This window comes from Mugil cephalus, chromosome 14 (assembly GCF_022458985.1).
Source record: "Mugil cephalus isolate CIBA_MC_2020 chromosome 14, CIBA_Mcephalus_1.1, whole genome shotgun sequence".
In the NCBI taxonomy this organism is placed as follows: Eukaryota; Metazoa; Chordata; class Actinopteri; order Mugiliformes; family Mugilidae; genus Mugil; species Mugil cephalus.
Window position 1 is genome coordinate 7,172,169 of NC_061783.1, and position 27,879 is coordinate 7,200,047.

The 27,879-nt window shown below is 40.3% G+C and overlaps 2 protein-coding genes across 2 annotated transcripts; both read left to right on the plus strand.

Annotated features, from left to right (window-relative positions):
• Positions 1-2,862: 2,862 nt before the first annotated feature.
• tmem106bb (transmembrane protein 106Bb) lies at positions 2,863-11,215 on the plus strand. Its single transcript, XM_047604513.1, has 8 exons — positions 2,863-2,980; positions 4,839-5,042; positions 5,261-5,324; positions 5,603-5,762; positions 6,451-6,591; positions 6,673-6,722; positions 8,025-8,078; positions 8,187-11,215. The coding sequence occupies exons 2-8, from the start codon at positions 4,847-4,849 to the stop codon at positions 8,323-8,325; spliced, it is 804 nt and encodes a 267-aa protein (XP_047460469.1). The 5' UTR covers positions 2,863-2,980; positions 4,839-4,846; the 3' UTR covers positions 8,326-11,215.
• A 1,484-nt stretch (positions 11,216-12,699) lies between these two features.
• Positions 12,700-27,487, plus strand: scin (scinderin). Its single transcript, XM_047604512.1, has 16 exons — positions 12,700-13,017; positions 18,684-18,838; positions 19,190-19,351; positions 19,460-19,609; positions 20,387-20,479; positions 20,658-20,790; positions 20,884-20,972; positions 21,075-21,290; positions 21,797-21,918; positions 22,527-22,617; positions 23,927-24,097; positions 24,190-24,367; positions 25,103-25,224; positions 25,625-25,702; positions 25,776-25,836; positions 26,293-27,487. The coding sequence occupies exons 1-16, from the start codon at positions 12,825-12,827 to the stop codon at positions 26,454-26,456; spliced, it is 2,178 nt and encodes a 725-aa protein (XP_047460468.1). The 5' UTR covers positions 12,700-12,824; the 3' UTR covers positions 26,457-27,487.
• Positions 27,488-27,879: the final 392 nt, after the last annotated feature.

A 27,879-nucleotide genomic window follows, 5' to 3' on the forward strand; every position in this document is an offset into this window, starting at 1 on the left:
CATGCAATAAGGTAGTTGTATGAAACACAAAAGGCAGTTTTAGTGCAACATACGTTGCTTGATGTCACAGGAGCTTTTACACCACCCCTAACCACTACAACCGCTAGAAGCATTGCCTGTTGTAGTGACAAACTCACACAGAACTAGCACCAACTCTCCACTTCCCCTAAATTTGGACTGATGGCCTTTTTTAGTTCATCACTCTTTACAGAGCACCAAATATTCTGCAAATATATTCTAATGTCTGTTCGATCCTACAGACAAGATATAAAGATGCGCGGCTCATTTATGTGGAAAAACACTGACCACAGTCAAACTCAAAATGGTTTTTGTTCCTTTACAGACGATTGCACGTTGAAATGGTTCATCAGAAGTAGTCCCTCTGAGGAGGTAGAATAAAGAAAACCACATTCCTTCTTAGGAATATTTGCATTTCATCTTCTGGAAAATGTTGGAAGGCGTTAAATATGAAAAGGCAGCAGGAGTTGAAAAATGACAACCCCGCCCAAGATGTATAGCAGTGAGACACTTTTGACCACTGAAGCAATGTCACTTGTGTACACATGGGTGGTTGTATAGCTGATGTGAATTTTCACCCAAAAAACATGGAAGATCCAAGAAATCCCACAATGCATTTCTTTCTGAGACATCAGATGACCTGGTAAAGATTAATGCTTACATTAGATCAGATTAGACATACAGGGATGTAAAGACTGGATGATCCAAACTCTAGAGGAATCTGCATTCGGCAGATGTATCCACACATTTTTATTATTTTTTTCCCCATATTATTCGTAAAAGTGGCACACAGAGTTAAAGAGAAAAGCCTATTTTTTCCTGTATCCTGACAGTCATTGCCACCATATTCTGAGTTTCAAAACATTTCGTCACCATTTTTAGTGTTTATGGGCGAATATGTATTTTGCGCTGGCACAACTCTCTCTTTATCTCAACAGTGAAGGATGGAACTGAGCAGAATGGGGTCATTACCTGGACCACCTGGTGGCAAATGGCAGTTATGACTGTCAGAATGTCATCAACTGTCTGTATCTACACTGCATTTTAGGAAACGCATAAAGACTGTGATTATCTTGGAACATCTTGAATGACAGAATTAGGCTTTTCTAAAGCTTTTAGCTGTGCATTCAAGAGGCTTGTTTTTGTATAAATTCTGAGGTAAAATGTTGAATTGAGACAACATGGCTGAACTTTGATTGCTGCCACATATGAAGGGTGACCCCAAAAGGATGTTGATGTGTTTTGGACAATAAAAGAGGGGTTTGCATTTGGTATATATATATTTAATCTGATGTGCAAGGGTAAAGTACCAGCTGAACGACAGATGTAGTACATTGCCCGGGTGACTCACAGATAAAAGGTTGAGTGGGTGTCCAGCCAATTTCAGCTATCTTTCCATCGGTTAAGATTGCAGTTGGAGTCAGAATGGAAAAGAGTGACGGCGGATTAGAGGAAGACAAAACAAACGACTATGAAAAAAATGAAGAAGAACCAACAGCAGTCAGAAACCTCACAGCCACAAAGGCCGGAACACCAAAAGCATAGAGAAAGTAGGACGGAGACTGTTCTTATGCGGACAGGATACAATTTATGGCAGAGGAGAGAAATCAATCGCCTCCCCCCATTACTTTTGCTACGATTGCAGATGATCGTCCATAATGTCATTATTAGACATTAAGATAAGAATTAGTACACAATTAAAAAAAAAATCTGCGTGACGGAACGTGTATCCATACTGATGTCCATTGACATTTATGGTATGTCTATGATTATGTCCACGGGGCCTGTGTGCATTCCCGCAGCAAGGGGGCAAACTTCCTGGCGGGGAACGGTTTCCCATGGCTGTGGTACATTTGCGCATGTCCGTTTCGTTGGGAGAAACAACAGTGGCGTGTGACCCCGCTAGATGTGGTATCGATCCGATACCAAGTAAATACAGGGCTGTATCACCGATACCGGCGTAGACATCGATACTTTTTTTCTTAACAAATAATTAGTTTAACTTGAATCAGTCTAAATCTAGATTCATTTCCACTGCTTTAAGTTTTTTGTGCTGTGACTTTTGGATTATTAATCAGATAAAATCTAGTACAGAATTTGGGCAAAGTTTATAAGTAATTAAAAAATAAGTTTTTGCCACATTAAAAGTTTTTGTTCTGAAACAACACAAAATTATCCCTTGTGAACAAATGAAAACAAATTCCTTTTCAGGCAGAGTGTTCAGAAACTACAATTAGCACTAGTACCATTACAAATAAACACTGGTATCTACGATACCGATCCGATACCGATGATTGTGTTTTATGACTTTGAGTGAATTCACCCTAATGTGTCTGGTAAACCTAAAAAAGTACAGTATTTTATTAGTATCATTATTATTAAGGGATCTAAAATCATAGCTTCATAAAGAACACGTAGCAGAGTAATGTATTTATTTATTTATACTCAGAAGCGAGGTAGCGCCCTCATTTACTATAGCTAAGCTAATACAACAAAAGAAAAAACAAACAGAGGTCACAATCATACAAAATATGTGGAAATGCTGTTTCAAACAATTAAAAAAAAAATGCGTAAAATAATTAGTCCATTAAAATGAATTACTGTTTGACTATTAAAAACTACTATAAAATGAAAACTTAACTTAATTCTGACACTGTGCTCTCCTCTTCTGTCCACCTCATCATAAATGCCTCATATTCTGTGTTGTGATTTAACCTGAGATATTGCACAAGGCTTGTTGTGTTGTCACAACTCAGTAATTTAGTTACTTTCCACGATGCTCCTACATTACCTGTGAGTGAAGTATTGAAAGTATCGATATTTTGATTTTTAGAGCATAACGACCTGTTATCGGAAGTATCGACATTTCGGTATCGATTCGCACATCACTAAAACAAAGCTGCATGACTGACTGACTGCCTGACTTAAAGCCTACGCACAGTGCACAAAGAGTCACGTCCAGGTAATTTCGCTGAACCAAAATCTCGAATTAGGTTTTATTGTAGAAATTCGCCCATGATCTTGTGAATTGACCGGGCGTCATATCATAGTTAAGTGAGTTAGCTGTCGTAACGTTGGTCACGGCTAATGTTTAGCTAACTCCTTTAGCCGTCACATAACCAGCTAAGAGGCTAACTGTCAACCCTATGTTTTTTTTTCTTTCTATGAATTGACATTTTGACATCGTAATTTTCCTGTTCGGTTTATTGTTAGCTACGTTAGCATTGGCAGCAGCCGATCCCCTGTTAGCATGTTACTAACGTCAGCTGGCCTCGTTGCCCTAGTTGTAGGTAGAATTATCAGGCCTGAACTAAGCTAATGCTGTTAACTTTGCATTGCCAAGTGCTACATTTAGTAGGCTAACTGGTTGCATTGAAGCTACTACGGTGGCACTTGCCTCAGCGGTCGTGTATTACCTCATATACGCGAACATAAGAAGTAGCCAGTTGAAGCTATGAGCGGGGACATATGATTGACAGTTGTTGTCACATTGTTTGTGTTCTGCCCTCTTTGCAGTCAGCAGGGCGTTTTGGGCTTCTCTAAATATTCATCCCCCCAAGCAAATTCCTTCGTAGTCTCCCTGTCAGTTTGAATGAGTTAAGGTCAGTCCTTCGAAGAATAGACATAATCCTTTGGTCTAGATGTTTGGAATGTTAATATATGAAGTCCGAAGTCCAGACGGGCAAAGCGGATAACAAAGGTGTGCGTGTTAATGTGATTGTTCTGTTTATCTTGGCTTTTTTTTTTGTCTAAGGAAGCCGCCAATCCCTGCTTTCACAGCATAGGTGTTTTAGGCTGAAATAACTCATGAATGAAGGGATAGTTACAAACTTTGAGTTACGAATCATGATACACAATGTTTATGATTTTATGGAAACATGACAATTAGGCAAAACATTATGACCACCTTCCTAATATTGTATTGGTCTCCCTTCATCCCACCAAAACAGTTGTGACTCACTGGAGAATGGACACGGGCCTTGTGAGGGTGTCCTGTGGTGTGGTAACAAAATGTTGTTGTTGTGGCCTTTGGGTCCTATGAGTGGAGGGGAGGGGCATCTGTGGATCGTCCCACAGATACTTGATCATTTTGGAGGGAAGGTCAACACCTTATGCTGTTTGTCATGGTTTCTGAATTGTTCCTGAAGCGTTTTGTGCGCGTGTGTGCGTGTGTGTGTGTGTGTCAGGCTACATACTACTGGGGATTGCTGCTGCCATCCAGGTGTGTCATTACTATGGGGTGGGGGTGTCTGGTCCGATCTAACATCCACACGAATGCCACGTCCAAAACTTTCCCGATCGTTGAATTGCCTCAAGATGGTCCTTGATATTGACTTCCCTTATCAGGTCATAATGTTGTGGCTAATCTGTGTATGCTCTCTATTATATATATATATATGTTTAGGTCTTTTTTGTCATCTATCGACACACAACAACGACAAAGCAAAAAAAAAAAGGACACTGCATCACCCTGGGGGTTTGTGATGATGAAAAACAGCTGATTGCACACAGCCCATAGTTCCATGTACATACTGTCTGCAACAAGCCTACTCTTACACTTAATACGCAGAAGAACAGAGCACAGTATTGCCTAGTGTATACTTTAGGCAAACAGAATTTGCCCTTGTTTGAATTTGTTCACCAGAACTTATCACTCACCAATTGCTCATTTTCCATTTACACATGTTCTGAACATGAACATATTTGTTGTCTGTCACTTTTTTCCGACTGTTTCTATACCTAGCCATCAGCGTGTGTTTTAATGCCTAGCTTGTACTGTGACCAGCAGACCATTCATGTTTTGGCTTCGTGTTGTCCAGGTGTGACTATGGGGAAGTCTCTTTCCCACCTCGCTAAGCATGCAGGTCATGACGACAGCCCGGACAGCATGACCTCTCCTCTGGAGGACGCCCAGAATGAGGATGGCAAGGGTGGTGACGTCTCCCAGTTTCCTTACGTGGAATTCACAGGACGGGACAGCGTGACGTGCCCCACTTGTCAGGGCACTGGGAGAATCCCCAGAGGTAACTGTCTGAATATCGTCTAAGCGGATGTAGTCAAGTGGTCACGTTTTCTTCTCATTTCAGTAGAAGTTAGCTGGTGTTGAAAATGCATTAACTTCAGCTACATCACGAGCCCCTCGATTCTGGTTGCCATTGTTTGAAGTACATAAAGAAACTCAGCTGACTGATCTGAAAGAATGCTGACAGCGACTCATCACTGATTGTCCCCTGTGTTTCAGGACAGGAAAATCAACTGGTGGCACTGATTCCCTACAGTGACCAAAGGCTGCGGCCCAGAAGGACGTAAGTATATTTATCTTTTTGTATGTAATTTCTAAGGTCTGTTGGACAGAACTGCCTGCGTTGTTGCACTTTTAAACAGTTGCTCTGTGAACACATTGAAAATAGAAGTTGCATTGAAGACTAAAGGCTGACTGAGATGCCTGAAGCCCAGTTTCTTTGTCTTTATCATCATATTTTGCCACATTTGGTACCAAACATAAGATAAAGTTTCCACATTGAAGCAGATTAAACAATGTGTTAATGAGGAGCATCACGTGGTTGTCACTGTCCTTTTTCAGGAAGCTGTACGTTACAGCATCAGTCGTGGTTTGCCTGTTGCTGTCCAGTCTGGCTGTCTTCTTCCTCTTCCCTCGCTCCATTGATGTGTCCTACGTTGGGGTGAAGTCTGTTTTCGTCAACTATGACCAAGAAAAGCGCAGCGTGTACCTCAACATCACGGTGAGCTCTCAGTCTTCAGCCTGAAAACAGTTGGAACCGCGGTGTGTAAATTCATTTTTAGCCTGGTCACAGACAATGGGATGTTGTGTCATTTTCCACGTGGAGACAAACAAAACTTTTAAAAAAAATTTTTTTACCACTCTTGCGTGCGACTTTCATCATTTTCATTTCTTTTTGAGAGGCAGCAATTACCAAAGGTGGCATACTTTTTAATCCAGATCACATTCTGTCTTTACTGAGACAGAGTTTCTCTGTAGTCTGCATTATTAGAGAGAGGTGGTTGGACAAGCTGCTTTAGGACAGAGAGATTAATGATTCAATGTCCTTCTGTGTCCATGGCTGAGGTGCGTGTCAAATGCATGATCGCTCACTTGCCTGGGTTACAAGGAGCAAACTTCCTTTATTTCTGTGCTGCTTTCAGAGATGTTATTTTATCGCCCTCTTGTGGCTGAATGGTTAATAGCCCCCACAAAAGCTCATAAACAAATAATTTGGCTGCTTCTCTGTATGGTTGTTGCCTTATGCGGCGTGTGTCTTTGAAGCCTGTTTGTTTTACTGTTTTCAGCCGTAACAGTTTTTAATTTGAGTTTTAATAATGATAATCAGTCTTGGATGAGAGGCAACAATTGAAAAGAACTGCTAAAACATAATTCGTCTTAAGCTCATCCATCGCTGGTTGTTCTTGCAGAACACTCTCAACATCACCAACAACAACTATTATGCGGTGGAGGTGGCCAACATCACAGCTCAGGTGCAGTTTGCCAAAACAGTGATCGGTAAATCTCGCATCAGTAACATCACTGCCATCAGTCCTCTGGACATGAAACAGGTACAGCTCTTCCTTTTTGTCTTGGCACCACCTAAGCGTTCCCATATGTGGCTTAATTGTTGTTTCTGTTTGTGCTTTCAGATTGATTATATGGTGCCCACCATCATTGCAGATGAGATGAGCTACATGTAGTAAGTCTATTGAACAAACTTTTTTTTGTTTTGTTTTCAGTTGTCTACCAAAAAATAATCACGTTACAAAAGTATAACAATGTGGACTAAGAAATGTGCAGAATGGTAAAGATTTCATTATCAAAGTCATTAAATAGAAGACAGCATGAGAGCGGATACAAAGAGTTTACCACAAGGTTCAAACCATTCCTAAGCCAGGTTAATAAAAAACATCTACAAAAGCGAGAGCAGTCTTGAAACAACATTCCTTGGATGGCTGAAACACAAATCAACCCCTCCTACATCAACAGGAAGGGAAAAAAAGTGTCGAGAATGTGTGGAACAGCTCATGATATGAAGCATTCAGTTATAGTATCTGCTCAGATTCTGTCAAACGAGGCGTTGAGTAGATCAGACGCTTGAATGTTTTTGAAGGAAATCATTTAAATATTCTTTAATAGCCTTTGGCAGAAGGAAGCAGGTGAGCTATTAAATGAAGCTGACCTTTTGCTCTGGGTTCACACCTGGAGATAAACAAAACTCGATTCGTTTCTGTTTTTCATTTAGCGCCACTGTATGACTGTAGGGGTAAACGTCCAGAGAAAAATATCTAATCCAATAGATGGACAATAAATTTAATAGAGATAATATTGGTTTGCCGTAGAACCGCGATTAGTTAAGTGTTAAATGATTTCGAGTGAAATGTCTTGGGAATTATTGCATAGACCACGGTGAAATGCACTTGTTTCCTTAAGATGAGTTGTAATGACAGAGGTAATCCTCTGAATTTAGTGACTTCAGATGCTCCAAATATCTGCCGCCACGCTTTTACCAGAATCAAGAAAACGTGTCCCTGGGTGTATCACTGACCTTTTAGCACCATAAAGTCAAGCCCTAGACTGTAGCCGGCACGTGCCTTGAGATCCTCAGACTGTCTGTACCACTACTTTACTTTAATCAGAGAGCCTTTCCTGGTTTTTACTTGAGCTCTAGGTGAGTTTTGATTCAGATTTTAAAGAGGTTCTTAACTGTGTTAACATTGTTTTATGTGTCTGTTTTTAAAATGGCAGATTTTGATGTTTTTGTAAAGCACATTGTAATATTGATTTAAAAAGGGCTATACAATGATCATCATTATTATTATTGTTATTATTGGTATTACAACCAAGTTAAAACCCACACAGAACACTACAGAGTTTACAGACTACAGATGTTCTTCCTGCCTTCAACCATATATTGTTGTTTAACTATTGTTGTATCGTTTTTGCTTAGTTTCCACGCAGCACATTTTCTGACATCATTTTTTTTTTCTTTTTTTTCCAGCGACTACTGCACTCTGCAGACCATTAAAGTCCACAACATTGTCGTCATGATGCAGTAAGTCATATTGATTATTCTGTTCTTGATCCAAACATACGAGGTTACCGTTGGCTGTGTGTGTGTGTGTGTGTGAGACTCATCCCTATCCCTCTCCACCTCCCGCAGAGTGACCGTCACCACCACGTACTTTGGTCACGCGGAGCAGGTCTCTCAGGAGATGTACCAGTACGTGGACTGTGGAGGGAACACCACGTCCATCAAAGGGATGACCAAACCGTTCAGCCTTCCGCATCCTGCTGAGTAACCACTGCCCTCCTCACTGGACCCAACTCGGGGTCCTGAAAGCTAATCTTGATCCTTGGCTCACTGTGCTTACCACCACTTCCACTGTTTAACTAACTGCTGTTTTCACAACATCATGGTGTTTATTTGAATACTAATACTAGAAAAAGATTGGAAAAAGGTGGCAGCACAGAAGAAAATATATTTAGGGTCTTATCTCCGTGTTGTTGAGAACCTCAGTTATTGAATTTATGTTCTTACGTGCCACACTACTAAAACCTTGCCCAGACTGATATTGGACCGTGTGGAACCCATTTTGGTCCTGATGATGATCACTTTATAAAGGTACATGTGTAATTTATTCTCTGTTAATCATTGGGGGGGGGGGGGCATGACTGCGCTTAGTTTTTCTGCCTCACATGATCTCTGTTATTCCACACTGGTCTGATGTACTTCAGTAAGAGTGTTTAAGACAAATTTAGCCTGGCTGCGATTAATCTAAGCCATGATTTGCCAGTTACACTCCATCATTAGAGGAGGGAGATAAAAAACTTTGTTAGAATAATGCAAACAGGTTAAAAAAAAAAAAAAACACATAACGCACTTTAAGTGTCTAAAATGCACACGTTATTATTTTTTCCCGAGTTCTCTAAAGCAGGAGTGTTGTTAGATCAGGGTATTCAGATAATGCTGCATAGAAGCCCACGTTGTTCCGTTACCCGACCTTAAGCTGTTCTCACTACGGTATTCTTCAGTCAATGCGTTCTTGTTATTTGTCTCTAACATACATTTAGAAAATCTGCTTACCCACACTACAATAGAAATACTTAATCAAATTTTTCATAAAGAGTTTAGACTCATACACACCGCCACGTAAAAAGCCGCTATGTGTTGGTTCGCCAGAGTTGCCACAAAGACAGGTCTGGGGAACTTTGACAAAGTACTTGCGTCATTAAACTTTCCGGTTGTTCACATCAGAGGAACCCTGTAGACCGTTAGCTTTTTGGAGCTTTTCAGTCGGTCCTGTCTGACGTGGCTGGACACAGCTAACAAAAAGTATTTTTAAGACCGACTAGTGGGAGAGTGTTCTCTACTTTTTTTAGGATTCATCAGCTAGAGTCAGTCTGCCAACTAGTCCTGTGAATCCCTACAACACTAACAACACTGACCGACTTATACACTGAGGAGGGAGGCGCCACTAGCTGGCAGCGCAGACAGCAAAATTCAAGCTCAGGAGCAGGAGGATTAAGACTTAAGAGAGGACCTTTACCAGTTGTTTCCCCTTCCACTATTTGTGCTGGACTAGGGTGAGCATGTAGCACACGATATTTCTGAGGGGATTTGCAGACGAGCATATTTCCTTGTATGTAGTATTTAACAGAGTGGAAGTCATCGCTCAATTTGGTGTTTTAGTCCATAAGTAAAACGCACATAAAAATTCTCCCACACTCTTACGAGTAGAATCAGGTCAAAAAAGAGCTTTTCACACCTTCGGCTGTTTAGTATTACTTTGTGGATGATTGAAACAACCGATTTATTATCCCAAGTGGCTATGGGAGATGAATTTCAAAAGACTCGAGTAGAAACTTTACATATGTTCCTTCTAATCTCATACTTTCGCACACTAAAACATTGTAAAGCAGTAGAGCAGCAACCCCTGCAGGATATCACATATGTTATCTTGCTACGTCTTATGTTAATATGATGGCGTGGATTAAAACGTTAGAGGCGGACATGGTCAAACAGGGAGGAGGGTGTTCTTCAGTGACAACTGGAGATTTAAATGTCAGCAGTAGTTGTGGTTAGCGTCAAGAGCTCGAATGTTTTATCATAGACTTGTGTCTCATTTGATTATTTTGAAGTTTCTGGTGTGACCAAATAAATCTTCCATATGAAATATATTGATATTAATCAATTAGTCTTTGAGTGGTTTAGGAGTTTTAAAACTGAGTTTGTAAACCCTGACATTACCTGCTAATCTGAGTCAACCCTCAGCACCGAGCAAGGTCCCAGACATGATTTCTCTTCCACTTGTTGGAAGGGGTGAATTCTTCACCTTTTTTTTAGCATAACATTAGCACGACGAAGCCTTTAGGTGCATCATAAACATCTGTGTGTTTTTATTCATATTTTTGTCATCATTCAGCTCAGATTTTTCTGCCATTTCCCATTTGCAGCATTATATTCTGCCCTCTCAGTCCTTTTGTTACAGTTTGGTGCAACCTGTGATTTTTATTTATTTATTTTTGTTCGTCCTCGCTGACTGTTGTTTATTTGTTGACTGTTGCTGGCTTATTAATTGGGATGTTGTGCACGGTTATCACCTCCTCATTCGTACTTGCGTTGGTCTCCCTGGGGGATTGGTGTTGTATTTTTCTACCATAGACAAAAGTACTATAGAATCATATTTTGTGTAACATTTGACCTAATATATTTTCCTTTTGAAATTCAAAAAGGGTGTATATTTTTCATCTTCAGATACAGTTAAGCACATTTGCACAAACTCCTCATGTTTCCACTTTTGACCATTTCTATTAACATAGCTGAACCAGCTACTCTCATTGTATCTTCATGTAAATACTCAGAAATTGTCTTTATAAGATCTTCAAACGAGCTTCGCTACATTGGCAAGCTGGACTGCATTTGTACTTAGTGGGATTTAAGGAAATGCACAATTCTGATCTATTGTTAACATGTTTTTAATCCCTTTTGTTGTGGGTTTGGATAGCAGTTGCTAACATTTAACATTTCAAAGCTATTTTAGAGTAGCTGTTACTTTCCTCTTGGAAGATCAGTCAAATCTTACCTCTTCGTACTTCTGTTTTCTTCCAAGGTTGTGTTGACATTATTTTTAACTGACATAGTGACTGTGGATTGTAATGTGGGAGCATGATTAAAGTTTTAAAACCAGATCATCCAGATGGTCTTCTTTTTGAGTTGCACTTATTTATTGAGTTGTTGACTTTAACTTGTGCCATTTGTGTGCAAATACACTGATGACACTCTATAATTCCTGACTGAAAATCTCAAAGCAAACCATTGCTGGGAAGATTTTCATATAATTTTGCAACAACTTTGTAAACAATATTAGAAGAAAGAAGAAAGCAAAGGCGAAAACGTTTGGATCATGAGTAGGCATTTATTAGAGCAACCATAGAAGGTTGGGGTAGCCTGCTACTGAAATAATGGGGAGGTTTGGTAAAACATTTCAACTGTAGTATGGATCGCATCTAAAAGACAGTTTAGGTTGTTGTTAGTTAGATTGTAGTGAAGTTAGCTCATTTAGGTCTATAGAAGAGTACAGTAGATAATCATAATAATCAAGTAGTAGTAGTGATCTAATGTAAATGAGCCCTTCAGACCAGTTTAAACCAAGACCTGAGCTTTTATTTAGTATGCATTTCTAATTTCTAATACCTCCAAGGTAATTGGGATCAGTAAGACTTAAGACATATAAAATATAACACATATAAAAACTAAACATCATCTTTGAACATTATTTATATTATAAAGAAGTCACCAATGTCTTATAAAATCTAAAACTGTTTAGTTTAATACCTGAACATGGCTGTGTAGTGACAGAATCGCAAGCAATGAAGTCCCAAACTTCCTCAAACAAGTACGGTGTCATCTGTTAATTACGCTGCTCTTCTTGAAAATACAATGTGTGGTTATTCTTTGTGGTGTCATATTACCCTCACTTGTTGAGTTTCCATAACACCTTTTTAGTCATGATATGAGCTATTAGTATTACATAGGGAATTTTTAAATATTAGCTTTCTGGGCTACATAAAAGTTGAAAGGTTGTTTAATGACTTGGGAATTTTTATTGTCATTGCATAAGTCTATAAAGTGTGTTTACCCTTCAAGTGAAATGCGTTTATGGCTGTGGGCAAACACCTTCTGTAACAATAGCTGAAGCCTTAACAGATAAACATTTACCATGATGACATTTACCGTAAAGACTCCAGTGCTGGGTGGTTATTATAGGTATTTCGGAAATAATCAGACAAGAGTGGGGCAGGTAGATAATTAACATTATATGAGAATACGAGCTATTCACAAAAGTATGCAAGTCATTTAATGGCTCAGGTTTATAATCAGCGTCATTATTCATTCACAACACATCTAAACCACTGCACACGACTTTCGCTCCAAATGTGTCGAAGGCTGTGGGCCATCAAGCAATTATTTGACAAAAGTCCAGTGGTACGTTTCTGAGAAGACATTTCCCAGGAAAAAAAAAAAAGAAGGAGAAAACACGGTGGGCGTGGATGTGCATGTTCACTGAAAAGCTCCATTCATGTGTGTGTATTTAAGGATGCTGATGTGTGTATGTTGGTAGCTTTTGGACACGCCCACTCACTCACTGTGTTAGTCTGAGGTCTAGAGGAAGCGTACGCTGAAACACCGCTTCTTTACACGCAGTCTGTCAGTCTGCGCTCAGGAACCGAGCAGCAGTGTGTTCACGTCCTCTGAACTCTCAGTCAGCCCTCAGCCTCTCACCAGCCGCAGCTCAGCATGGTGCTCCACCACAAAGAATTCTCCAAAGCAGGCAAGACAACCGGCCTGCAGATTTGGAGGATTGAGAGAATGGAGCTGGTCCCCGTGCCCGAGAGCTTGCATGGAAGCTTCTACACTGGAGATGCATATCTCATTCTCAGTACTGTCAAAGAGAAAAATTGCGCCTTTTACCACCTGCACTTCTGGCTGGGTAAGTGAGCAATGCTTCGGGTCTTTTTAAGTGGGTTTGTGTACTTTATTAAATACAGTATGTGTTACTAACTAACACAGAATAAGGAAAATAAGTTATGGATCTCATAACATTTAGAGAGAAGAACTCATGCGAAGGGGTTAAATGGAGTTCTAAGGAAACTTTCGGGAGCTGAGGTGTTTCGAGGAAAGAAATAATAATGATTAAAGGATGCCACCCGTGTGCAGATTTCAGTTCCACCTCGTAGTGGTGCAGTCAGTTCAGGAGGTTTTGCAGTCAGCCTTTCCTGTTTTACCACTCACTCAACCACCGATTCCTGGCATGCACACTGTCAGTTAAAGACAGAGTGTCAAAGACTGAATAACCTTGTGTTAAAATGTGCAAATTTTTCATATTACTCTGCCAGTGAGAGGGGAGAGGGCTAGTTAGGAAATTGTATGTCAAAAGAATGGATACATCTATCAAGACATCTATGTCATACTGTGTATATATGTATGAATTAATTCACTCTTTGTGTATATTGTATATTGTCATGCGCTATGTCATGTTTCTCTTTAGTCTACTTTGGATATACAGGATATGTATTTTTTATATTACATTACATATATTCTCAACGTTTGCACATTTCGATTACATCTTTCATTTAGTTTGGTAGCAATCTCTAGTAGCAGTTTGAGGTTAGGTTGTTATAAAGGTAATAAGTATATTTAAAAATAATAATCATAATAATAAAGGGTGTGGATCCTCATGACTCTCAGTCTGCCTGAGGGGAGGCTGCTGAACAGGGGGTGACTTTCTATCTGCGTCCGTGCGCGAACTGATCAATTTTATTTTTCCGGAGCGAAAAGGCACCATGCAATGTCATCTCCTTTGAAAAACAAGAAACGGTCTGTGCGATGCGGTCCTACACAGTTGCAATGTGTTTCGCATGCAGTGCTCAAGGTAAGTTAGTTGAGTTTGGCTCGGTAATGTTGCATGAAGCCTGTTCATTCAGTCTGAGGTTGCATGGTTTACGCACGTCACGTCCACAGCAGAAACATATTTGCTCACAACAAGTTGGGCAAATTTGAGGATTTCATTTGAGATCAAGGCATGATGACTCTTGTGTAATGTAAAAAGATGTATAAATGTTACAGCCTTTGACTGTGACTTAAGTATCAACATCCCGAACATGCATACGTACATACACCTGTTAACAGTTTGTTAGACTTTTCTTAGACTGTTAGCAGGTGTGCTCTGTACCCTAAAGGGGTTGCTCCTCTGGGAGATGATGCAACAACCAGCTTCTAGTTAGGATGACCATTGAACTTGTGATAGAAGCGACTCCAGGGTAAATATAGATGGGAAATAAGATGTGACCCCGTCTGACCCCGTTCACTAACTTACCTAACAATATAAGCTTCTCCCATCTTGTTACCAGTACATGTACGTATACACATCTTGAACGAGTCACACAATGACCCATCCAACCAGTCATTCCTACACTAGAGCTGAGCACTGGGAGCAGCTCTTGCTCGGGGGCACTTAGGCGTATGATGCGTGCACCAGCCACTAACCCTCAGGGATTTTTCATACATAACTTGTTTACAATCAGATTACTGCCTACTGATTTCGTTGATTCTCCTTTTCCTTTTTGTTTGAGTGAAGGTACCAACTCCAGACTCCCTTCCAAGTGTTGATGTTCAGGTCTATGAATTCATTCAGGATATTATATATAATATAAAATAAAACAAACTAAGCAGATCAAACTGTGGTGTATGTTCATTGTGTCCCTTCTCCAAATTCCATGTTACCAATTATTATATCTAGCAATGCAAATAGTTCAGACAGTCCCGTGCATTGGAACATAACATTTTAGTAAGATTTATAAAGAAATAAATTAGAGCCTTGTACATTGGTGCGCAGCAATGCACATGCAACACATATCTGAGAACTTGAAATCTTGTAAAACCAAAACTGGATAAGATCGTTGCGTGGGTGATAATGAGTTCTTCAGAAGTAGTTTTGGTCGTTGATTGATGCCAAACCCATTCCAAATGTCAAAGCACTTTAACAGATTCTCATTCCTCACTGGCAGAGCTACACTGAACCTGAATGTGCACAGCGACTTCCAGAGTGCGCCGTCTTCATCCATGGGTTCTGTCAGCGCCTGCCTGTCCGGAGAGCTAATGTACTTCTAGTGAGAGGAAGAGGAAGTAGTGATTAATGTTGAATGACTTGTGGGCATTCTACACTTTGGGTTCCCCTGAGCAGTTTATAAGAAAAAGTAATATTGTAAGATGTATTCTACCGAGGGAGTGAACATGCAGCATGTATGATGAGGCTAACAGGGCTCATTGGGCAATAATAATAAAAAGTAATAATTATGTACTTGTGAGCACATTTAGCAGCAGATGTCAGCATTAAACACTTAACTTGAGCTCACTGGTATTGAGAAAATGCTTCATAAAAGAAATATTATTTGTAGCCACTGGGAGCTATTGGCAAGTTGGCTTGTGTGGTAATATTGTTACTGTTATTTGCTGTTGTTTATTGGAAATTAACTTGGTCAGGATATGCAATGTTGCAATGCATTTTTATGAAATCGTTAGATCAAATGACTAGAGAATAACTGGGCTGGTTCATAACTCTACGGAGCTTTTTAACTTCAGTCTTCTGATGCTGACTGTTTGGGTTTTCTGTCCCGCAAGGTTAGCAGACACTTAAATTAATGCTGATCAAAGACTGCGGATAAATATGCAGACGACGGAATAGATCCTCAAAAGTGAAGCCAAAGCAAGTACAGCTCCCCCTGGTGACTGGCTGCAGTATAGGTCATAAGCTCCACCTCCTCCTCGCTATAGTACACATGTAGTTTCTCTCATTTTAGTTAATATAATATAATGCTGATACATGAACAAATGTCAGGTTCATTTGGTAAGTTTTGTATTATTTAGTTATTTGATGGAAAACAGGATGTGACATCACGATGACAAGCAGTTGCCATGACAATCACTCCATAAAACAGTCCTGTAGGACCATGAGAGTAGGAACAAATAAACAAGTACTGTGTATAATTCAATATTTCTTTGTAACTGGTGGAGGTAGAGCAGAGCACAGTAGTAATCAAATGAAAATGCAAATTAGTCTGACGGAAGTGTGATGGGGTCATCGATAACGCAGCTCTGCGTGACTCCACTCTCAGATCATAATGATCAGACATCTGGCTTCAAACTCCCAAGATGGTGCCGCCTGTATCCCTGCAAAAATAGCGCCAGTTTGACCAGTGCAAGGAAGTGGGGACACGTTGTCCATATCTTTATACAGTCTATGTTGTTTCAACTTCATGAGGTCATATAGGTCCTCATCAGGGACATTTTTTTTTATATATTTTTTTTTATTATTTTTTCTCCACAAATTTACATTTCTTTAAATACACATTAACATGAACATATTTCAGTAAAGGAATAAATTGAGGCAGAAGATGAAATATTAGCAGAAGAGGAGCTAACAGTGCTGTTCACTCCCATCAGACAACTACTGAGGCCAAAGTGAAAAGTTAAATCCTGGAATAGTCAGTTATTTAGCTATGTTTAAGTAATTTAGCTATATTTAGCTGTGTTATGTAGGTATGTTTCCAGCAGTTGCGAGGCCACTCTACTGCTGCACAAATTTGAATATTTGAACTGTGTATTGTTTGAGAGCTTAACCCTTGTGTGTTCATACTTTTGTTACTCAGCCAGTGTTCCTGGGTCCAATGGACCGTTGCATTTTTAATTCACCACATTCAAACAATTTTATGTTTAATAGTGAATGCAAAATGCAACTTCCCCCGAGACTAAATCCGATTCTGTCAGGGTTAAGGCCCAGAAGGCCTCATATTCATTTTAGTTTATTGAAATTTTAACAATTACAAATTTGTTGTACCGTGCATGGTGTCATTCATAAATCAATTCCTCAATTAATTAAAATGAGTTAAAATGTGCTCCTGTGCACTGGTCAGCGAGAACACTTCCATTCTGCTGTATTGATCCTCTCTTCGCATCATCTCAAGTCGACAGCATGTTTAGCAGCTCTTATCCTCCTTCAGAGAGCCCATCAGCATCAATCATGCACCATTATCTCTGCAAATGGACATCTCACTCACTCCCCTCCACTGGACAGGAAGGGAGATAACGCACTTGTCTTGTGCCATTCGTGTAAAGGGGAAAAGCAGCTGTGAAGAAAACAGTTGGGCTTTCTGCTGACATTGCTGTCACCCACCAACAGTCATCTCAGCTGAATGAATGAACACTGAATACTGCTATGGATCTTTCTTTCCATCCAGCTGAGTTCTGGGTTGAAATTACACAAATTTCACCATTGAAAAGAATTGGAACATATATATATATATATTCATTTTAAACTGATACATTGTATGACTTGGTCTAAACTCTGCGACTTTTTTCTGAATTCAGAATTGAGTAACAAGGTATGAAAACAGTTAGGATGTAAGGACACACAGAATACAAGCTTGAAATCAGGTATGGAAGAAATGTAAAACTTCCTTGTTTTCAGGCATTGTCAGTCTTCACTGGCAATGCTTGTACATCTTCCTAGTTTTATCATGAATCACCAAAACCTCAGCACGAGAATAAAACTTTGCTCTCTAAAACTTCCCCTAAAACAACAAACTGTGAGGTTTGCATTTCCACTTGTGAACAGATTAAACAAATGAGATGCAGTGGGTTGAGTATGAACATTGGCTGGTGTATTTTAGTACTGTACCCAGGATGTGGTTAGCTAAGCTGAACATAAAAACTTGAAAGGGGAAGCTATGAATACAAATAAAACCTCACAATATGGAAAGTAATTTTACTTTTTGCTAAGTTTGCTTTTCTGTTTCCTAAATTACTAACAATTCAGATTTCTATTCTAACCAAAGTCAACACACACCTTATATAGTACATACAATAAGTTTCCAAGTTGCTTTATATATAGATAAGTGCTGTCAAACAAAATTTAATCAGATTAATCACAGGGTTGTTGTGGATTAATTTCGATTAATCACAATACATATTAATTTTTACTATATATTAATTGCATTTCATTTTGCATGAGCAAACAGACTCAAGAAAGAAGGGAATATATTTGCACTTAACACTTCTCCACATTAACGTGGCCTTGTTACTCCTCTTACAGCCAGCTACTAAGACAAATTAACTTGTTGACTGCTGTCTCTCAGACGGAACAGTGGCTGCAGGAGTGGCGAGATATTTGCAAGTCATCATTGCCAGGCTGTCTTTGTCTTGGTTTGTTTTGGTTTGTCTCAAGCTGGGCGTTGCATTAGCAAAAGTGCTAACAGAAGCCCGGACTACTGTACGCTTCGTGTTGATGTGGTATTTCAAGCTGGAAATGCTTCATGAAAAAAAAAAAAAAAAAACCCTTGACTGTTCTGGGTTTTTGTGGGTTTTCAGCATCTTCCGTCGTTAGCGGTTTGTTCTGCACGCCTGTCGCTACCATTGATGCTTATCCAGAGTTGTTCACATTCATTCTCTGCTGAAGATGGGTTAATTGAGCAAAAATCTTAAAATCAGACTAATCATGATGTCGGATTATTCCGCATTAATGCGTTAATTTTGACAGTAAAATGAACACGAAGATTATGCAAAAACAGGAGATTAGTGTCCTGTGTTTTTTCTTCACAGGAAAGGAGTGCACCCAGGATGAGAGCACCGCTGCTGCCATCTTCACTGTGCAGCTGGATGACTATCTGGGTGGGAAGCCGGTCCAGTACAGAGAACTGCAGGGGGTTGAGTCAACAGCCTTCACAAGATACTTCAAGGGAGGGATCACTTACAAAGTAGGAACTAAATTCATTACAATGTCTGGAGGGAAATATATGAGTGACACTTTTGGTTCCTCCTGGCTAGGAATGTATTTGGTGTCTTATGAAATCTGTAAATAATGGGTTTCCTCCTGCCTTTAGTTTGTTTTAGGGCTGGTCTGGCTTCAGTTTAGTCTTCAGCAAACAAAAAGCTTGTTCAGTCGAGTTGAGATCAGGTGATTGTAGAATGGTCCACGTCCACGCTGCTAGCATGACAGCAAGACTAGCATTCCTTACTTAAAGCACACTACAGGCCTCAAATGAAAGTAAAACTCCTGATCAATACTGATGAGTTAATCATTGATATTCTGTTCTTGTTACCCTCAGACTGGAGGCGTGGCCTCAGGATTCCAGCACGTTGTCACCAATGACCTTTCAGCACGGAGACTTTTCCACATCAAGGGTCGCCGCGTAGTCAGGGCCACCGAGGTCCCCCTCAGCTGGAAGAGCTTTAACAATGGTGACTGTTTCATCGTCGACCTTGGAGACGTAAGAGCAAACTGCTGTGTGTAATCAGTTGTGACACGATTAGCTGCAGACAGGATTGTTTAGACAGTGATTCACATTCTGCCTGTGTGTGTGTGTGTCCGTCTGCAGAAGATCTACCAGTGGTGTGGATCTAAGTGTAATAAATTCGAAAGACTTAAAGCGGCGCAGGTGGCCAGAGGGATCCGTGACAACGAGAGGAACTCCCGGGCTGAACTGCTGGTCGTGGAAGAAGGACAGGAGCCACCCAAGTTAACGGACGTAAGGCTTACTGGGCCGTAACTTAACCCTTAAACGGGCAAGCACATATTAACATTTTAGAAAAACTATTAATTGCTATTTTCTGATGTTTATAGGCTATAATAACAAATATTCATGATTTTTTTCCAAGTATATCTCTTTGAGTATATCTGAGAGCAACTATCCCTGTCTTTATACTGCTATCTGGATGATGTATCCCCCAGGGTAGAGAAATTGAATGCCTGTTTATCACAGCTTTGCAAATGTAATTCATCATTTTTCAACATGAATACATACAATTATATTTAAAAATGATCAATATTTTCAAAAAGAAATCTCCCCGAAACACAATTAACAAGAAAAATAACAAACTTAACTCATAACCAGTGTCATTGTCCACGTAGGCTGCCATTTTGAAACTTGACATGAATATATCAATATAGTACTGAATGCCACCATCCACCTGCACTGTGCCTCCAAATACAGTGCAAGTTGAATCAAAGATGGCGGACACAGATCTTGGTCCCTGGACTAACATGACGATAGCAAACTTCTCCACCAAACTTCTCTTTGTTGCAAACTGTTTGTGTGCCAGTAAATATCTGCTAGAGACCACTCAAGTCATTAAGGTTTGTGCTGATGGGCAGAGGAGTAACAGTCTTTCACCATTACTGTATGTATGAATGTATTAATGAATGCAGTTTTTCTGTGTTGTTGTGTTTTTTTTTCTTTTTTTTTCTTGGTTTGTACTGGCATTGCACTGTGTGTTAATGGCTTGGCATTTTTTCACATTAACAGGTTCTTGGAGTCAAGCCAGTCCTACCAGAGGGAAATGATGATGATGATAGAGAGGCAGACGTATCCAACAGAAAAATGGCTAAACTATACATGGTACTGTATCTGGTCTGCTGTTGATAATTTAAACAGACCCATATTAAACTGAACACTTGTTGTAAGATCACACATTTCCACGTGGCTGCATTATTCCACTCACTGGAGAGTTTCACAGAAGAAGGAGAAGCTTTCTCTTTCAACAGCCGGCTGATTTCTGTGTTTATCATATCACCAGGTATCAGATGCGTCGGGGTCCATGAAAGTGACCGTTGTGAAGGAGGAAAACCCATTCCTCCAGAGCGACTTGCTGACGGATGAGTGCTTTATCCTGGACCATGGCAAAAACAAGATGATATTTGTTTGGAAAGGTAACACAGTAGCAGCTGGGATTTTCAAAGTTATCTGCTTCGCGTGACTGTCTTGGTTTTTCAGGTTAATTTCAACCCCTTCATCTCCAACAGGGCATAAGGCCAATCCCAATGAAAGAAAGGAGGCCATTAAAACAGCCGAGAGCTTCATCAAACAGATGGGCTACCCAGAAAACTCACAGGTTTGCTTTCAGTTTCTGCGCGACCCGTGTTCTGATTCTTTCATTCTGCAAATACACTAAACAGCCGTAGTGGTAACAGCGTTGCTACTCATGGTCCTGCAGATACAGGTGCTTCCAGAAGGAGGAGAGACTCCCATATTCAAGCAGTTCTTCGACGGCTGGAAGGACAAAGACCAGAGCAAGGGTTTTGGGAAGGTGTTTGCCACTGAAAGAATTGCCAGGATTGAGCAGGTGGCGTTCGACGCCTCCAAACTTCACCAGTCCCCCCACATGGCGGCGCAGTACAACATGGTGGACGACGGCACCGGAGACACACAGGTGAATGAAGGCCGGCGGTGGTATCCATGTAAAACCATGGAAATGTTGCCTTGTTGACATAGTTTCACTTGATGATTTGTCAAGAGGTGAGTGATTTAAAGAGGCCGCTTCAGATAAAAGTGCTGCTTGAGTGCTCCAGGCTTCCCAGCAGAACTTTACTTCTCCAGTCAGTGGTCATAATGTTATGCTTGGCAAGTGTACGTAGCTGAGGTAAAAAATTTGCAATGGATACAGAGATACCACGTCGGCGACAGTAAAGTCAACATTTGGCAAAGGTTAGGTTACTTTCAGGACAGAAAGTAACGTAGTCTGATCCGAGACATGAGGCAGGGTGCTTTTTTCATTGGAAGTGTATATGTGACTAAACGGGTTTGTAAGGCACGCTGTTATTATAGTGTATCTCTCTGAAACCTGAGAACAGCAGTGTCTGGTGTCTGGTAATTAGTTAGAGAAGGTATTTAACCCTGCAAGAATGCACTTTTTTATATCCTCTTTCTGTTTCATAGATCTGGAGGGTGGAGAGCAGTGGCCGAGTCCCTGTGGACCCAAAGAGCTATGGACAATTCTATGGCGGGGACTGCTACATCATCCTGTACACTTACAGGAAGGGGCAGATAATCTACACCTGGTATGGCACCGTTCAATCACCACGCTAGTTTGCATGAACACCAAAGAGCTGCGACTTCCTCTCTGCGATACGCTCAAATGCTCCGCACAGGACTTCCTTAATTTCACCAACCACATGTTTGCTTTATTTTAATACTGTAGCAGCATTTAATCGTCACCTACAATAGTTAAATAGCAGAATTTAATTTTTTTTTTTATTAAATCAGTCTATCGGTTAGAATTTTTACAGAAGAAAATGTAGCTTATCTACGTATCCATGAGACAATGAGCAGTATTCATTCATTTGTAGTCATGTTTGTGACCTTTGGCCTTTGGCTGTGGTTTGGTTTCCAAAAGCCAATAAGGATGCACTGATCTTTGCTAAAGGCTCCACTGAAGCTTGAAGCTTGAGCTGATGTGGGACCAGGATGAATCATGTTGACGAGAGCATAGAGACTGAACCAAAGTTATAAAGTTTTAGGCTGTAACACCAAGGCAATAAGATGCAAAACCCTACAAAGTGCAGAACTGCAGGGCTGGTGGTAATTATCTGTTAGTTTGCTTCCACAGATGAGTTTTGCAATACAATCTCAGCAAACCCATTACTGATTGTTATTATCCCTCCTGCAGGCAGGGAGCCAGCTGCTCCCTGGACGAGCTGACAGCTTCAGCCTTCCTGACTGTAGAACTGGATCGTTCACTCGGAGGGAAAGCGGTTCAGGTACAACCAGTATGGAGAGAAAATAAACAGCACATGCTCTGGATGCCCGAACTTGCTCTCAAGTCCAAATGCCTTTTTTTCTCACACGTAAACACAGAACGAGATCTGAATTTCTGTTTCACTTTACAGAAACACACAATGCGTGGGTTGAGAGAATGTATCAGAAACAAGAAAGGAGCATTTTCTTTAAAGGCAATTTCTAATTCATCAAAGCTTGCGTGCCCCCATAGCAGTTTAGAGTCCTTTTCTTGTCGCGATAATATTGTTTTCAACAAGAAAATTGCTAAGATATGAGAATGCGGAAGCCTCAAGAAAGATGAGGCACACTGTAAACAAACCTCCAGGCTTGTTGGTCTTCTTTGAAAAAGAAAACAATGCACGATGTTCTCACGAAACTGTTGATTATGTGTTTTGCTCATTCTACAGTTTTTCTCTGAAGCTAAGGACATCACTTAAGTCAAATATTACAATCCAATAACAACTCTGAAAACAGAAAAACATACCAACAGAAAGAATAGATTAAAGCATAGGTCTTCAACAGGGGGTCCGTGACCCCTAGGGGTCTGCGGAGGATCTGCAGGGGGCGTCGCAAAATATTTGGTTGATTACACATCTTATATATATATATATATATATGAAAGCACTGTATTTTTATAAATAGCGTTAGGCTGAGTTTAATATAGAACACATATAGTAAGTAACAAGCTAAGCTGTACCACTATTTAAATGGCTGTCACAGTGAAATGTCTCCTTATGTTGTAGAAGAGACATTTAATGTGTATACTTGAAATTCAAATGAAGGTCGCGGGTCAGGTGGGAATAAAAAAAGGGAAGTGGAACAGAAGAGAAAAGTGGAAAGGAGAAGAAGAGAGAGTCAGAAGCATGCACCTTGACACCAGCACATGCCTTGCAGCAGTTTTCTCATAGCTTGCAACTTGAACGTGAAGCATGTTGTGCACACGTCACAACCATCAGTTCACAAGTTCAGTTTGAAAGCCACGTGTTGTTTAACACATTTGCATGTATGGTAAAGTTAAGACATTCCAGTTGTAGAAAAGGAGTAAAAATTAATTCCAACCCAAATTAACAGTTACTTTAGTGTAAAATTGTTATAAAAAGGGAGACGTTCTAACAGATATATTTCTGTAGTTCTACTTGTTCTGTATTTCTACCCTTTTTTTCTGTAATATTTGTCATTGTAACTCTTGTCAGCCTCAAGTGGCCATTCGAGCGGTTTCTCACGCTTCACACTCGCTCCATTTTTCACAACCAACTACTTACAGTTACAGTTTCTGTCTTGTCTTCTCAGATCAGAGTGTGTCAGGGTAAAGAGCCCCCACATCTGCTGAGTCTCTTCAAATCCAAACCCCTCATCGTATACAAGAGTGGTACGTCTCGCCTCGGTCAACACGCCCCCCCACCCCCCACCCGGCTCTTCCAGGTTAGACGGAACCTGGGCACCATCACCAGGATTGCTGAGGTGACTATTTGCCCGACTGCACATTCTGTGGTGAACGAACTGCACTTGTTTCGTCCATATTTATGTGGAGACACTGAACTTGTGTATTTCAGGTTGACGCCCGAGCCACCAATCTAAACTCTAATGACGCCTTCCTTCTGAAGATGCCGGATGGGAAGGGATTTCTGTGGTCGGGCAAGGGGGCCAGTCAAGAAGAGATAAATGGGGCCGAGTTTATGAGTAAAGAGTTAAAGTGCAGCAGCAAACGCATCACTGAAGGAAAAGAACCAGGTCATTATTTGATATGTTTCACGTGCAGCGCTTATAGTATATACACATATTTTACATTTGTCCACACAATAAACTACATGTGAGTACCGGATACTTCAAATCTTTTCTTCCATGACAGGAGAGGTCATGCAAAAGTGAACCCTCTTCTGTTTCAGTCATGAAAGCCGTGTGCGTCACAAAGATACAAAGGCAACATTCACGACATCAGAACCTTTAAAGTTGACTTTTATGTGACGAAAATCAACACCGACTAGTCACAGATGGTATCACTAATAAAAACACAGTATAAAGTAAGACTTTGCAACAATACAATTTATATTCTTGACCTGATTTGGACTGTTCCTCTGCCAGCGCATGCCTTTTCACATGAGCGTGCATTGCACTAGCACATTTGTTGTATTTCAGGACTGACTTACTTAATTAGCACGTTACAGTAGGATGGGCTTCATCTTTAGTGACGTATTTTCACACGATTGATGAACCGCTGCTAGTTGGCTGCAGTGACTGACTGGCATCCTGACCTGTCTTCTGGCAGGTTCTCATTATTGTCACATGTTCAGTCACTTGTCAACAAACCAGCTAGTTCTACCCCTAATTCTGATTGGGTTTATTGTGTCCTGCTTTTATCTATCCATTTATTATTATTATATTTGCGTTTATTTCATTTTAAACTGGTGAATTCATTCTTAAAGTATGTGTGGGTATAGAATATTTAAAATGTTGTTTGCGTTGCAGCTGACTTCTGGGCTGCCTTAGGGGGGAAGATGAAGTACCAGACATCAGAGAGACTGGAGAGTGAGACCATGACACATCCTCCTCGGCTGTTTGGATGCTCAAATAAGACCGGCAGATTCATTGTAAGTACCTGATCCAAAGTAAATTAAATATATCAATCCATGTTATCATTTGTACTTTTGATGAGGCATATTTATGAAAGCTAAATTGTGTTACCGCTAGCATGTGGCACTTTAATTAGCAATCGTTCTCTTTGCTGCACTCCAGCTACTTGTTATGTTCCTCATGTGATCCGACTCCCACCTCAATCTGAGACACATTGCCGTGTGTTAAGTGAACATCATCACCGTTGCCATCGCTACAGACTGCCGTGTAATATTACAACTCTTATCACCTCCGCACGGCATATGGCAGATATCATTAAAAGATGAAGACCGTGTTTACATAGGAATACTGGCCACATTTAACTGTGTACTTATCGCTGAAACGTCCTCTGAGTGGAGTTTATGTTTCTGTGTGTAGATTGAGGAAGTTCCAGGAGAGTTCACGCAGGACGACCTGGCTGAAGATGACGTGATGCTGCTGGATGTGTGGGATCAGGTACATAAGTCGGGATATGTTGGACCCAACTGGATGAGCTGGACAACCGCTGATGGTCAGTCTTCTGTTGCAGGTGTTTGTCTGGATCGGAAAGGACGCCAATGAGGTGGAGAAGACTGAATCCGTCAAGTCTGGTGAGCTTTGGGAAGTTTAACTCTCATGACAGGATGCGTTTCAGCTCAAAAAACGAATGTATAGAAAGGGAGCAACACTTCTAATCTTGGTTTATGCAGAAGAGGTGTTGTATCTTGGGCATCTATAAAAGAAATGCAACTAAATTTAGTGGAAATAAAGTGAAACTTAATGATTTACAAAACACTGAGCTGAGACGTCAGCTGTCCTCAAATTAGGCTTAAAGAAACAAATCTTTTTCTGTGGTGTATGGAAATGTACGAGAGTCAGTTTGGGAAACAGTCTGAGCAGAGGCTCCAAAACATAGATAGCCATTGAAGGATTTTTATAGTTTGTCATGCGTCAGCTAAGAATTTCCTATTCCCTGAATAGCAGCAGCACAGAAGAGTACTCTGTTACAACCGCGCTGCAAACCGGTGAAAGTGTTTTCTGTCTGTGACTCAATCTCTCCCCTGCAGCCAAGGAGTACATAGAGAGTGACCCGAGTTGCCGAGACAAGCTCACTCCAGTGGTGGTGGTGAAGCAGGGTCACGAGCCCCCCACCTTCACCGGCTGGTTCCTGGCCTGGAACCCCGCCCACTGGGACGCCGTCGCCAGGAGCATGAAGGCTCTGAAGGTTTAGTTTACACACTTTCTGTTCTCTGGTTCAGTTTTTGCATGATATCGTTTCTATAATCAGCATGAGAAATTAAACAACTTCACTGTTCTTGAGGGGTTTCTGTACTGTGTGATTATTCTTTTGGAAGTTTTTCCTTATGTTTTTATTACCACACAAGGGGCATCTCTACCAGCATGGACCAATCCAATTCTGAAAAAAAAAAAAAAAAAAAAAAGTTTAAGCTGCATTTGGACAATTTTCCACCACAGGCAGTGGCTACAATTATGGCAAACATGGCTCAGGTAGGAATACCACCAGTAACCACTAGATGGGGACATCCCGCAGTTGTTAATGTATCAATCATCAACAGATCAGTTACCATTTATCAATAGATCACCTTTAGATGTAAAGACAACTACTGTACCTTAGTATTCATGAAAAATGAATTGCTTGAGCTCATCACGTCTTATTTCAGGTGGCAGCGTGCATTTGATAATAAAACATTTACAATTCATAGCAATTCATAGCACTTATTATACAATAACCACTTCCAACACTCTCACCTGGAGCCACATCTGATTACCTTTATCCATAGTTTGCTCAGCTGCCATGCAGAAGAACTCACTGTTTATACCACAATAATAACTGAATTATTTCAATAGTACAGCCATCAGTTGCTCCTTAAAACAGTCAAATTCCTTTTGCATCAAAAGCATGATCCGCTGTGTTTTGTAGGAATGTCTTTGCTAGTTAACCACCTGTCCTAATAAATAAATAAATACATAAATAAACAAAAACAAAAACAAACAAAAAACAGAGAGATATTACTAGTGAAAACGCGGGCTGGTTTGAATCATCTTTCAGTGTGAATTTTAATGACGCCTTTTGCCACTCAAAATCTGTAAATATCTGTTTCTCGTTCTGGAGTCTTTCGTTTGCACCTGTATTGTCTCTTGAAAGCTTTCTTTGTGAAGATATTACTATTCACAACTTCCATCCAAGGCACTTTTCCATTCCATTGTGAGCCAAAAAATAAAGAATAGAATTTTAAGGCAGTCTGTTTGTATGTGTATTTATATATGTATTTATAACACATCAACAGTCAACAGTATTAGAGTTCTGTTTTCACTGAACTCTAATTATCTGTTTTCACACATCTATCTGTTTATCTGTTTTCACACATCCATATTATCTGTTTTCACACATCCACACGGTGTTGCTACAACATATTTGACATCAGCATGGACATTTCTACTATCTACTATCTATCTGCTATAAGGTGACACGCAACACATTTTGTTTTTAAAGTTACACATTATCAGATGAGAATGTGTCCTGCGGTATTTTTGTCAACTGATTAAAAGAATAGATTTTCGTCTACAAATAACTGACAAAAAGAACGTCGTAGTACTGGATGTTCTCCACAAGAGGGTGTGCAGAACAAAGT

What these genes read in the sequence shown, in the direction of transcription:
- tmem106bb (XM_047604513.1), top strand. Translation starts at nt 4,847, where the DNA reads ATGGGGAAGTCTCTTTCCCACCTCGCTAAGCATGCAGGTCATGACGAC. An exon ending in CACTGGGAGAATCCCCAGAG is followed by an intron (nt 5,043 to 5,260) that starts GTAACTGTCTGA and finishes CCTGTGTTTCAG; the next exon opens with GACAGGAAAATCAACTGGTG. An exon ending in AACATTGTCGTCATGATGCA is followed by an intron (nt 8,079 to 8,186) that starts GTAAGTCATATT and finishes CACCTCCCGCAG; the next exon opens with AGTGACCGTCACCACCACGT.
- scin (XM_047604512.1), top strand. Translation starts at nt 12,825, where the DNA reads ATGGTGCTCCACCACAAAGAATTCTCCAAAGCAGGCAAGACAACCGGC. An exon ending in CCATCACCAGGATTGCTGAG is followed by an intron (nt 24,098 to 24,189) that starts GTGACTATTTGC and finishes TGTGTATTTCAG; the next exon opens with GTTGACGCCCGAGCCACCAA. An exon ending in CACTGAAGGAAAAGAACCAG is followed by an intron (nt 24,368 to 25,102) that starts GTCATTATTTGA and finishes TTTGCGTTGCAG; the next exon opens with CTGACTTCTGGGCTGCCTTA.